Source organism: Myxocyprinus asiaticus, chromosome 42, assembly GCF_019703515.2.
Source record: "Myxocyprinus asiaticus isolate MX2 ecotype Aquarium Trade chromosome 42, UBuf_Myxa_2, whole genome shotgun sequence".
Lineage (NCBI taxonomy): Eukaryota > Metazoa > Chordata > Actinopteri > Cypriniformes > Catostomidae > Myxocyprinus > Myxocyprinus asiaticus.
The window spans coordinates 10,751,916-10,765,416 of NC_059385.1; the positions used below are offsets into that span (position 1 = coordinate 10,751,916).

General features: G+C 40.5%; 2 protein-coding genes across 2 annotated transcripts in view; one reads left to right on the forward strand and one right to left on the reverse strand.

Annotated features, from left to right (window-relative positions):
* The window catches only part of LOC127432392 (spartin-like), a 471,452-nt gene extending 463,622 nt beyond the window's left edge, over positions 1-7,830 (forward strand). The window contains exon 8 of the transcript XR_007895741.1: positions 7,803-7,830. The gene's annotated coding sequence lies outside the window, so the exon portion shown is untranslated. The remainder of the gene's footprint in view (positions 1-7,802) is intronic.
* Positions 1-9,223, reverse strand: part of LOC127432385 (protein furry homolog) — an 88,018-nt gene extending 78,795 nt beyond the window's left edge. Inside the window, exon 1 of the mRNA XM_051683381.1 lies at positions 8,822-9,223. Coding sequence (XP_051539341.1) covers positions 8,822-9,014 — 193 coding nt within the window. The 5' untranslated portion in view covers positions 9,015-9,223. The remainder of the gene's footprint in view (positions 1-8,821) is intronic.
* Between the last annotated feature and the right edge of the window lie 4,278 nt (positions 9,224-13,501).

Consider the following 13,501-nt stretch of genomic DNA (forward strand, 5'->3'; position numbering starts at 1 on the left):
TATAGCTTTAGACCATTTCATAAGTTCTAGAACTATGCACTAGAACTGGAGAGTTTAGATTAAAATCCATTATGTTTGCACAAAATGAACAGTTTTGTCTCTAGGAGGAGCAGCTAGTTGTGAATGACAACTTGATTGACAGAGCATGTAATTAGCGCAGTGTGTATCACTCATTGTAAGAGATTTTATCCAGAATTACTCACATCCTGTCATCCAAATAAATGTGAAACAGGGAGGAACTGATATTTATTTTGGGAGATGAGTTACCAAATAATGTTTTTTTTTTTTACACAAGATATTACCAGATTATGCTAATTATTGGTAATAATATTGAGGCAGATGAAATATTTGTATTGCGTAAATTGCTTATGTCTTTAAAATGCTAATATTGTTTTTCCGATTAATTGTGATCTTCATTTGAACGATTGATTCTTAAATCCCAAAATCGATCTTTCAATCAATGTGCAACCCTCTACTACAATGAGAGGAAGTCACTCGCATTTGAAACAAAATTTTGCACTATGCAACTAAAGTGAATATATGTGGCAACTGGCAGTAAATGATTACATTTCATTCACCAGTAATTGTGTAGTTTAGTCATGAAGTGTTCAGCAGCGAGATCCTTTCACAGCATGTTGACAGTAAAAGTTGTTCCATGTAATGTGTGTCCAAGACGAGATCCATGCAACCCATTTGTCATTGAATGTCTCTTTTAATACCCTTTCTGTTCTTTACAGTCAGTTGTTGATCAAAAACAACTACAAAAAAATATTTAATTCTAACCATGCATCGCACAGATGAGGTAAAGCCATTTGAGTCCTCTCATTAACATTAACGCTATCTTCTACAGATGCTTTTTACAGAAATGCCGTTTTTTGTTAAAGAGACGGTACCGGTTTTAGCGCGTGTTCAACAAATCTATGTAAATACTTAGTACAAAATAGTACAAATTATGCTATTTAACAAATATGTAACAAAAATAATATATGAAATATAATATTGTAACAGTTAAAGGATGGGCAAGGAGGAGGCGGGAACCAGCTGAACAGTAAACATAACGTTTAATGATAAAACACAACATAAAACATAAACAAACAGACACACATGCAACGCGGCCACGTGCATCTCTCTCTCTCGAACCAGCGTCTCCAGCTGCCCCTTATCTCACTCTCCTGTTGATCAGCTGATTCAGCGCCGACCGTGCTCCATCATGGCCCAGCCACGCCCTCCTCCTTGTCATCCTCCTCCCCTGCCCGATTCAGGCCGGGGCGCCACTGGTCTAACTAACTCTTCCGCTGAAGGGAACACTGCCCTTCCGGCCGTTCTGTCAGCCGGCATTCCACCCCATCTCCTGTGAACCTGGGGGAGAGACGAGGGGAGGCGTGGGGAGAGGGAAAGGGCAAGTTATCTCTCTGTCAGAGAGAGAGGAGAGAGAGAGATAACTTGCTCGCCGCCTCCCGGACACACTGTCGCCTGGTCCTCAACCGCTCCTCCACCCTCTGGCGGACGCCAGCTCGCTCCTCCCCTGGTGGACGGCAGCGAGTCCTCCGGCCCCTGGCGGACGGAACCACTCCTCCCCTTCTCAGCGGAAGGCTGTGGTTCCTCCAGTTCTCAGCGGCTGGCAGCGACCCCTCTGTCCCAAGGCGGACGTTCGCGGCTGCTCCTCTGGTGGATGGCAGCGGTAAAGACTCCACGACAGCGCATCTCTCCTCCCTCCTGGGTTTCGGCACCACTGTAACAGAATAAGGACGGGCAAGGAGGAGGCGAGAACCAGCTGAACAGTCAACATAAAGGATTAATGATATAAATGAAATTAAAACAACATGAAACTTAAACGAACAGACACACATGCAACGCGGCCGCGTGCGTCTCTCTCTCGAACCAGCATCTCCAGCTGCCCCTTATCTCGATAAATACCTAGATAAATGGTCCCCTGTATAATTAACAGCATTAGCTGGGAGATCATTTCTTTAATATGTAAGAAAAAGGGACATTATAACTGAAATAAACCCATATGAATCAATATTGAATCTAATCGAATCGAAATTTAAATCAAAAGCTTGTGAATCGGAATCGAACTGAACCAGGAAATCTGTATCAATACCCAATCCTGTGTCCCTGCCTGCAAGTTCAAGTTAAAAATAACACATCTGCTTCAAATAGCTTCAAAAAAGTTTGTTGTTGTTAACGAAGAGCAATTCTGATGCTGAATCAGGTGTTTGTTGCGCTGCGTTACTCATATTAGACATCTTATTGATGACATTCTTATTAAACTGCTCATGACCAGGCTCTCTTCTCTGCTCTGGCCTTCATGTCGGTCATGCTCGGGTAATCTTTAAAAGAATCCCCCAGAAATTCCAAGCATTCTGAGCACTGGACGACCTCTGCCAGCTGTTAAACTCTAGCACACGGATCACTGACTCATAACCATGCAGCGACTGATATCATGTTACAATGATACTAGTTCCATGTCAGTGCTGGTGAGCAAACTGGCTTCCAGAACCCATGATCCAATTGTGCTTGTTCCAATAAGAGTAAATGATGGGTCAAGACACTAAAATTTCATAAGGAGAACCAAGAGAAACAGAATATTTTTAAACTACATAAAGGAATAGCTCACCCAAAAATGAAAATGTGGTGATTATATTGGTCATCTTCAAATCTTATTCACAATTCTGAATATTTAAACTTGCCATGTCGCATTCAGTTGCAAGACACATCAGAAACAATGGCATTTGGCATCGCTGACATCAAATCTGGTGTGACACATCTCCACGTGCCTTAAATATGCATGAATGTGATTTGAGAGCTGTGGCAGAGGGGAAGATTTTCAGCGAATACTTTCCTTAAAAATAAAATTATACTTTGGCATAATCCTCACACAAAGCTGTCATATGGCTTCAGATGTCTTTGAATATAATAAATAAGTCATTTGATTTTTAAACATTGTGCCAAACATCTCCTTTTGGGTTCCACATAAGAAAGTAAGTGCTGCTTTTATGGTGATTCTGTTCTTACTTTTTGGAGCTCAAAAGCACCCATTCCCATTCATTTTTACCGTAGAAGTAAAAGTAGCAAAAGCATTGTGCCTAACATCTCCTTTTGAGTTGTGCAAAAGGAAGTCATAAGGGTTTGGACTGATGTGAGGGTGAACTATTTCTTTAAAATGTTAACTGCTTAATATATTGCTACAACATTAAAATGCAATTTTTTTTTGCTATACACAGAAAAAAAGCAAATTATTCAGGCTAAAGTTGAAATCTAGTAATAAAAACAAAACAAAGATTCACTCTTAGCGTTCAAATGGTTTCTCCATTGACAAAAGATCTCTTTAGAAGACCATCAGTGAGAGTTCTGTGTGGACTCGTGGTCTCAGGCATCTGACACACCTGTTCAGTTCAGCTCTGAAAAACCAATCATGGGAGACACACATGCTCACTCAGCAGAAAACCTTAATATATTCCCACTGGTGGTTTTTTTTTAGGTGTGGAGGGGAACAACGAGAAGAATACAGCAACACATAAAACACAAAACATCTCCACTACACCTCAAAACAGATCAAACCAGAGACTATTTATTTAATAGAGATGGGCCACTTCTATTAAAATGAATGGGAGAAATTAGAACACCCAACCAAGAAGCTATAAGGATGTAGAAAGGAAGTCCTGCCTTACAGATAAAAGAGCCAGTCACCTTTTAGATACAGACATCGCCTGTCAATCAACTCGAGATTGCGCATGCGCATTAGCTATACAAGCAAGTACAATTGATGATTCCAGTGTTGTCAGATTTTATTGCTGATTTGAAATATGTTGTTTAAACGTAAGCTTGGCAAGCAGTTTTTGAGATTTCTGTGTTCCCCCATTCAAGTAGATAGGAGCTGCACTGGCATAACTGGAAATAATCTCCAGGGAGCGTTCCAAATGGCCGACAGTGGACTGACTTGCTAGAAAGACTTTGATCAAACCTTTGAGACACCTAAACTGTTATAGCCATCACTTCCAAACCCCTATCCCATTCACTCTTTATCTTTCCCCAAACCTCTCTTTATCCACACTCCATAAACCACTATGCTTCCTCTTTCTTTGTGTTTTGTTCTCTTACAACTAAATTCTTTCAATCTCTTCATCTTAACTGTCTCAAGACATATTTCTTCATCGTTTAAATTCACATCACCATTTAAAAAAATAAATAAATAGGTGTAAAATACTTTGTCTTTTGTCTATATAAACTCAGCAAAAAAGAAATGTGCCTTTTTCAGGACACTGTATTTTAAAGATAATTTTGTAATAATCCAAATAACTTCAAATACAGATCTTAATTGTAAAGTGTTTAAACAATGTTTTCCATGCTTGTTCAATGAAACAAACAATTAATGAACATGCACTTCTGGAACGGTCGTTAAGACACTGACAGCTTACAGACAGTAGGCAATTAAGGTCACAGTTATAAAAACTTAGGACACTAAAGAGACCTTTCTACTGACTCTGAAAAACACCAAAAGAAAGATGCCCAGGGTCCCTGCTCATCTGCATGAACGTGCCTTAGGCATGCTGCATGGAGGCATGAGGACTGCAGATGTGGCCAGGGCAATAAATTGCAATGTCCATACTGTGAGACACCTAAGACAGTGCTACAGGGAGACAGGAAGGACAGCTGATCTTCCTTGCAGTGGCAGACCAGTTGTAACAACACCTGCACAGGATCGGTGCATCCGAATATCACACCTGTGGAACAGGTACAGGATGGCAACAACAACTGCCCGAGTTACATCAGGAATGCACAATCCCTCCATAAGTGCTCAGACTGTCCGCAATAGGCTGAGAGAGGCTGGACTGAGGGCTTGTAGGCCTGTTGTAAGGCAGGTCCTTACCAGACATCATCGGCAACAATGTCACCTATGGGCACAAACCCACCTTCGCTGGACCAGGCAGGACTGGCAAAAAGTACTCTTCACTGACGAGTTGCAGTTTTTCTCACCAGGGGTGATGGTCGGACTCACGTTTATCGTCGAAGGAATGAGCATTACACCAAGGCCTGTACTCTGGAGCGGGATCAATTTGGAGGCGGAGGGTCCGTCATGGTCTGGGGCGGGGTGTCACAGCATCATCGGACTGAGCTTGTTGTCATTGCAGGCAATCTCAACGCTGTACGTTACAAGGAAGACATCCTCCTCCCTCATGTGATACCCTTCCTTCAGGCTCATCCTGAAATGACCCTCCAGCATAACAATGCCACCAGCCATACTGCTCGTTCTGTGTGTGATTTCCTGCAAGACAGGAATGTCAGTGTTCTGCCATGGCCAGCCAAGAGCCTGGATCTCAATCATATTGAGCACGTCTGGGACCTGTTGGATCGGAGGGTGAGGGCTAGGGCCATTCTCCCCAGAAATGTCCGGGAAGTTGCAAGTGCCTTGGTAGAAGAGTGGGGTAACATCTCACAGCAATAACTGGCAAATCTGGTGCAGTCCATGAGGATGAGATGCACTGTAGTACTTAATGCAGCTGGTGGCCACACCAGATACTGACTGTTACTTTTGATTTTGACCACCCCTTTGTTCAAGGACACATTATTCAATTTCTGTTAGTCACATGTCTGTGAAACTTGTTCAGTTTATGTCTTAGTTGTTGAATCTTTTTATGTTCATACAAATATTTACACATGTTAAATTTTCTGAAAATAAAAGCAGTTGAAAGTGAGAGGACATTTCTTTTTTTGCTGAGTTTATTTACTTTGCATATGGACTGTCCCTTAGCCTGCTGTGGTTACGGATGATTTACAGTTGAAGTCAGAAGTTTACATACGCTTAGGTTGAAGTCATTAACTCATTTTTTAACCACTCCACAGATTAAATATTAGCAAACTATAGTTTTGGAAAGTCGTTTAAGACATCTACTTTGTGCATGACATGACTAATTTTTCCAACAATTGTTTACAGACAGATTGATTCACTTTTAATTGACTATGGGGGCTTTCACACTGGGCATGTTTGCTGCGGTCCGATTCCGAGTCCAAGTGCCCCCCGCAGCATTGGTCTGGTTTCACACTCATTTGAGTCTATCGAACCCCGGTCCATTTGCGTTCATCTTACGTCATCACAAACACGCACGGTGAACAAAACGCGACATCATACTTTGTTTTTTTTGTTATTTTGGTGCCATTATGCACAAAAGAGTGAACGACAACTGCGTATGTGTGCGCTTCATGGCGTAACTCATCAGATGTCTAAGGGAAGGCGGCTTGCTGCTGCTCGTAAACAGCATTTTTTGAGGAGATAGCTGGTTGCAAGAAATTCATTTGCACCTTTGTTTACACTGCATGCTTACGCTCGTGTCCAAGGTGAAGTTATCGCCACTGTCATCTCCTATTATACCCTATATTTATAACCTATAATAGTATTTATATATAGTATTTATAAGGTGTATAGACAGATAGACATACAGACAGATAGACAGACAGTATTTATAGCATTGATTGTACTTGTATGTCATTGTGGTGTCATTAATTTTTTGGGACTTTCAGGAATGTGTGGATCCTCGTGTGTTGTCGAAACTAATGATGTCGTCATCGGCTAAAACGCATGTGCAGGTTACTTTACTTCCTGAATGAGTGCACACCCGAGTCCGAGTTGCTTTCACATTCACGCGAATCGCACTACAGTTCCATTGCAACTGAACTCAGACCACCTCCTACAGGTAGTCTCAGGTTCGGTACCGCGGTGCGCTCCCCAGTCCGCATGACAGCTTTCACTTTACCAATTTTTCATGTGAACCGTGCTCTGTTTTGAACTAAACTGCCAGTGTGAAAGCACCCTATATCACAATTCCAGTTGGTCAGAAATTTACATACACTAAGTTAACTGTGTCTTTAAGAAGCTTGGAAAATTCCAGAAAATTATGTCAAGCCTTTAGACAATTAGCCAATTAGCTTCTGATAGGAGGTGTACTGAATTGGAGGTATATCTGTGGTTGTATTTTACGGCCTACCTTCAAACACAGTGCCTCTTTGCTTGATATAATGGGAAAATCAAAAGAAATTAGCCAAGACCTCAGAAAAAGAAATTGTGGACCTCTACAATTCTGGTTCATCCTTGGGAGCAATTTCCAAATGCCTAAGGGTACCACGTTCATCTGTACAAACAATAGTACGCGTGTATAAACACCATGGGACCACACAGCCATCATACTGCTCAGGAAGGAGACACATTCTGTCTCCTTGAGATGAACGTAGTTTGGTGCGAAAAGTGCAAATCAATCCCAGAACAACAGCAAAGGACCTTGTGAAGATGCTGGAGGAAACATGTAGACAAGTATCTATATCCACAGTAAAACGAGTCCTATATCGACACAACCTGAAAGGCTGCTCAGCAAGGAAGAAGCCACTGCTCCAAAACCGCCATAAAAAAAAGCCAGACTACAGTTTACAAGTGCACATGGGGAATAGATCTTACTTTTTGGAAAAATGCCCTCTGGTCTGATGAAATAAAAATTGGCCATAATGACCATCATTATGTTTGGAGGAAAAAGGGTGAGGCTTGCAAGCCGAAGAACACCATCCCAACCGTGAAGCATGGGGGTGACTGCATCATGCTGTGGGGGTGCTTTGCTGCAGGAGGGACTGGTGCACTTCACAAAATAGATGGCATCATGAGGAAGGAAAATTCTGTGGATATACTTATGCAACATCTCAAGACATCAGCCAGGAAGTTAAAGCTTGGTTGCAAATGGGTCTTCCAAATGGACAATGACCCCAAGCATACCTCCAAAGTTGTGGTAAAATGGCTTAAGGACAACAAAGTCAAGGTATTGGAGTGGCCATCACAAAGCCCTGACCTCAATCTGATAAAAAATTTATGGGCAGAACTGAAAAAGCGTGTGCGTGCAAGGAGGCCTACAAACCTGACTCAGTTACACCAGTTCTATCTGGAGGAATGGGCCAAAATTCCAGCAACTTATAGTGAGAAGCTTGTGGAAGGCTATCCAAAACATTTGACCCAAGTTAAACAATTTAAAGGCAATGCTATCAAATACTAACAAAGTGTATGTAAACTTCTGACCCACTGGGAACGTGATGAAAGAAATAAAAGCTGAAATAAATAATTCTCTCTACTATTATTTTGACATTTCACATTCTTAAAATAATGATCCTAACTGACCTAAGACAGGGAATGTTTTCTACGATTAAATGTCAGGAATTGTGAAAAACTGAGTTTAAATGTATTTGGCTAAGGTGTATGTAAACTTCTGACTTCAACTGTAAGATGCTGGTTTAAGTAAGGTCTTATTATAACCCAAAATTATCTCTTTCCTAATGCTGATGCTATCTCTCATCATCCACATCCACCCTTCCCCTATTCCGCTATCGCTCATGAATGTTTGTCGGTGGAGATTCGTCTCAGTGGAAGTCCCTTATTTTTGTTTTCAAAAATGTAAAAAGAAAATTAAAAGGTACAATACCATCAGAGCTCATAAGTTTCGCTAAAATCCCCCACCCACTCAATGATCTTTACCTCAAGAATACCAGAAATTCTTAAAACACAGTCATTGCACAATGACATCACAGTTTCTTGTGATGAGCTTTACCACTGATACAAATTGCAGACTATCAAATGACTGAAAGTTCACAGCAAAATACCAGAAACACAAGTTTGATGCCCGATGTGTGAGGTAAAGCTGGGCGTATACCTCTTGGCAGGACATTAAAAGGGAAAATCATCCATTTCAAAAGGTGACTCACATAACAAATCACAAAGACATGACAAATCAAGAACTTAGAGATAAAAGACTGATAAAAAAAATGTGCCTGACTACAAAAGCAGTACCTTCTTTGATGATGGTGGGTCTTTTTCTTGGTTGGATCTTCCTGAATTTCCCTTTAAAGTCCTCTGGAGCGAACATATGCATGGAAAGACCAGCCATCTGGACCAAAACAATCCCATCCTGGTTCTGAGTTTCACAAGGGTCCGGTTTACCATCCACCATGTCTCCAGCACTGCTGGCATCCTCTACAGACATATCCGATAAACAACCAACAAAGAGAGGGACTGCTTTCACCTGCTAAGGATCAGCATGGATATAGATCCCCAGAGTAGCTCCTTGGAGCTCTAAATTTCTGTTCTGTCTCTTCTATTTGTTTCTTTTCATGTATCTTCCTCCCTCTTTCATCTGAATGAGAACTATAGTAAGAGGTAAAACAGTATAGAAGCTCAACTCAGTCTGACTCAGAGAGGGATGTGTGTTAATGATTTCTGTCTGCTCTCACAGGTCCAGGCTGTTCAGCCAGTTAGTATAACACGCCTGTATGGGGCAGGTGTTAGATTACTCAAGACAGACACGCCTCTTTTGAGACAGAGAGGGAGTGAGAGGGAGGAGATTTTGGAAATAGAGGAGGAGAGACAAGTGAAGAGTGCTGCTGCTGTGTGGAGTGTTTATTTGACAGGGAATCAGGTTGAGGACAGAGAGAACTTGCTGCCAAAATGACCTGTCTCAGTTATTCTGGTTTGTACTAACTAGTTTGATTTAGACAGACCCCTGCTTGCCAAATGGAAGGTGCTGCTTTGTAGTATGAGGTGTTTTCGAAATGGTTGTCAAGAAGCCATGTCCCACGAGTTTGATTCTCAAGTGATATGTTCTCACGAAACAAACACGTCTTACACATTGTGTAAATCAGCAGTAGAATTTCCATTACATTTTGGCTCTATTAGTGTTACTTGTTGGTGAAATGATTTGAAGTTTTTGGGAAGTTTCTGGAGTACTTAGAGTGAGGATGTTTACTTACAGTAGCTACAGTAAGTCACTTACAATGGAAGTGAATGGGGCCAATCCACTAACGTTAAAATATACACTTCAGAGGTATAGACCATTTCAAGCATGTAAACAATAACAAAGGAATTAGAACGCAACTATTCCTGAAGCACTTCCGGTATCATTAATGGATCCTTTAAATAAGGCTCTGAGTTAACATATTTTCCTCAAATAACGTCAAACGTTTACCTGAAGTGACTTATCCAGGCATGTAGTTGATACAGAGCGTTTACACTTTTAGAGCTCTAACTCTCAAATGTACAACTATTTTGCATAAATATCATTCACCTACCAGAGATAAGACATACGTTCTACAATTGTTGATTGCTGTTCGCTAACAACTGTAGCACAGGTTTCACTGAAGCGGTTTATGCGTCCATTTTCTGTTGCATTTAGAAATCTAAACACTTTAATTTACATTAGTTCCAGGCATCCAAGGTACACCCAGCCACCGAACAACATGGTCCACATTTTAATAATGATATTTAATGACAACCGTGTTAGCGTTAGTAATGTTAATCATGTTAAAGTCACTATGAATGTAGCGCCTCCCACTGTTGTTTTGAATGAGGGCGCATTCCATTCAGAATTGATCATCTCTATGCCCTGTTCCCTTCGAAGACTTTACCATCCACTGTGAGAGCTTTGAAAGGCTAAAATGTGCGGGGCTCAAAAATAAGGGTCTTCGGAACTCACTTTTTAATTTCTTTTTATTAGAAATTCTGTTTGATGCGATTTTACAGCATGCACATCATAATTGTTCTCCCTTCAAGTGCCCTTCATAGGGTGATTTATGCCGTTTGGAACACAGTCTTCTCAGAGTTCAACAACTAGCAGGAATTGTTCAAAGAACAAAAAGATGTCACTTGCTTATACCATCTTGAAATGGTCTATAGCCACAATAGTTAAACATTATACATGTTAACATGATTTTAGTGTGATAAAATTGTTTACAGGGTTTACCGCTGTTACGTTGTCATGACAACAAAGTTGTAATATTGGATATAACTTTACACAGATAAGGTTTGTAAGTGATTTAATTACACTAAAATCACGTTAACACATAAAATGTTTATGCATTGTAGCTATACTTTTAAAACAATGTGTATTTTGAGGTTTATGAACAGGCCCCATTCACTTCCATTGTAAATGCCTTACTGTAACCCTGATCTTTGCTTTTTTTAAATAAACAATCGACAGGTTGAAATAATTTTTTGCGGCAAATATTATGCCACAAACACTGTCGATTAATCTTAACCTGTATTGAGCCCAGCAATATTCCTTTAACTCATCTTAAACATTATGTAAATCAGCAACAGAGTACATTTCCATTACCCTTTTTTTTTTCTTCAGTAATTGGGTCTAATAAATTGTTCATTGAGATGACACGATTTGCTTTTGGGGAGTTTCTGGACACCTTGGGCCAGGGTGTTTATTTGGACCACCTTTTAATAACATTATGCTAACAAACAGCCACACTGTTCACTGACCTACAGGTGTTGCTGGTTTTATAGAGCAACCTTTTTTACAGGCCAACATGATTGAACAACAAACTTTTTCTTAGAGTCTCTCTCTTCTGCTTGGCCCTGGCAGCCGTGTGGCTAAAAGTGCCCATGAACTCATGAAAAAGTAACAGAGAGACTGACCACTCCCTCAAGATAACACAACACTGGCCTTTTCTTCAATAAACAACATTTTGATACAGATCCAAACAGGGCCAACGTCTCTTCCCAACGGCCGGCTCAGGCATCTGATAGAGCCGCAGAACTGAGGGCTACTCTGTCTTTACACCGCCTAAAAAATATAGTGCTTTTCTGGGGGGAAAAAAGTCAAACACAGGCTGACTGTTCATACAGGCTTCCTAATTAGGTCTGTGGCTCTAAGTCTAGATTCCAATACAAACTGGATGTTTGTATTTCCTCACATGCAGTGCCACATACAGCATAGATATTAAGCCTGAGATTGATCACCCTCTTTTGTATGGTCATAAAGGCTGAATGTCAAAACAACAAAGGCCAAACTGAATACACACTCATATGTGACCTGGACACACCCAAACATTAGCGTATACGTGTAAACTAATGTGAAATTGTACCTCAATTGCAACCCTCATCAATCTGTCATCCAGACAAACAAACACACAGTACATGAATGCACAAAGACACGCCCAATCCCACCCGCCTAAAATATGTGTCATTTTAATGTAACACAGAGTAAAAATACAAAAGGGCACTGCAAATACCACTGGCCCACCCCAAAAATAGCACACCTAATTAGAGCAGCCTAATTACTGGAGATAACCTAGAACTCCAGACTTCACCACATCAAGACAAGGGTTTTGTTTATGCACTTGCCAATGTTTTTCAGATATCACATTCCTCAAATGGCAGTTAGGACTGGTCTAGAAGGAGAGGGGTGTCAAAAGGCCACATGGACATGCTATCCAGAAATGAGGCCATTCTAGGACACGTGCAAACCAGCATTCGCAAGTGACTTCATCAAGCGAATGTCAACATTTACAAACCTTGTAATCTATTGAATTTTCCCGAGCCACCAAAATTCGATAGGTTTGTTTAGTCTTGTTTCCCTTGTGTTTGGTTAATCATTTAGTCTTGTTTTCTCTGTGTTTGGCTTATCCTTTATATATGCCGACTTGTTTCAGAAAAGCAATTGATATCTGATGTTTGTTGGCACTTTCAGGGGCAGTTCACCCAGTCATCTTATACACACCATCATGCTCTTCCAAATCCATGTGACTGTCTTTCCTCTGTGGAACACAAAATTAGATGCTAGGTAGAACGTTAACCTCAGTCACCATTCACTTTTTATTGCATCTTTTTACCATACAATGAAAGTGAATGGGGAATGAGGCAAACATTTTACCTAACATCTCCTTTTGCGCTCCACAGAGGAAAGACAGTCATACTCAAAAGAACATTTTAAAGACAGTCAGACAATAGAAAAAAAAAAAAAAAAAACACACACACATACTTTTCTGTTGTGCTTTAAGATTTAACTGTGAAAACTGAGTGAATAAGGAGTGAATATAGCGCAAATGTTTTCTTTTGCATAAAGAACATAAACCAACAAAGCTTGCTTTGCCAGCACATCTCTGAAGTACAGTATGTGGAGGGAAATGAAGTGTGAGGCTGCCTTCTAGTGTTCAACAGAGGTACAGTTCATGAGAGGGCTGAAGGTCCTCTTAATTTGAGACAGGGGAGAGTATGAGGAGAATTCACAAACAACAGATGCGCTACTGTTCACAAAGCAATGCTTGTGGCAGCTTTAACTTATTAAATGATGATCAGATGAGAAAAAGAATTATAACTAGGCATATATACTGACAAACAGTGTTAATGAGCACACTTTCTGCATTTAAATGAGCCGAAAAAGAGACCTTAAATTTTGTCTCCTGACCAGGGTGGACAACAAGGAGAATTGCACCTTGCAAATAGCCTTCAGCATACATTTTTGATATGCATAATTCCTTTAGTGAATTGGGGGCCAAAACAACGTTGACAGCGTATTAAATTAATTACACTATTAGCATTCACGCAATTCATTCTTAATGAATTCCCTCTAGTGTAAAAACAAAATTACAAATGGTAAAAAATAACATTTTGAGATCACATCATATTTAATTCGGTCAATATTCTATGATCAGCATTTTTAGTGATTTTGGCATGCTGGGTTGTTAC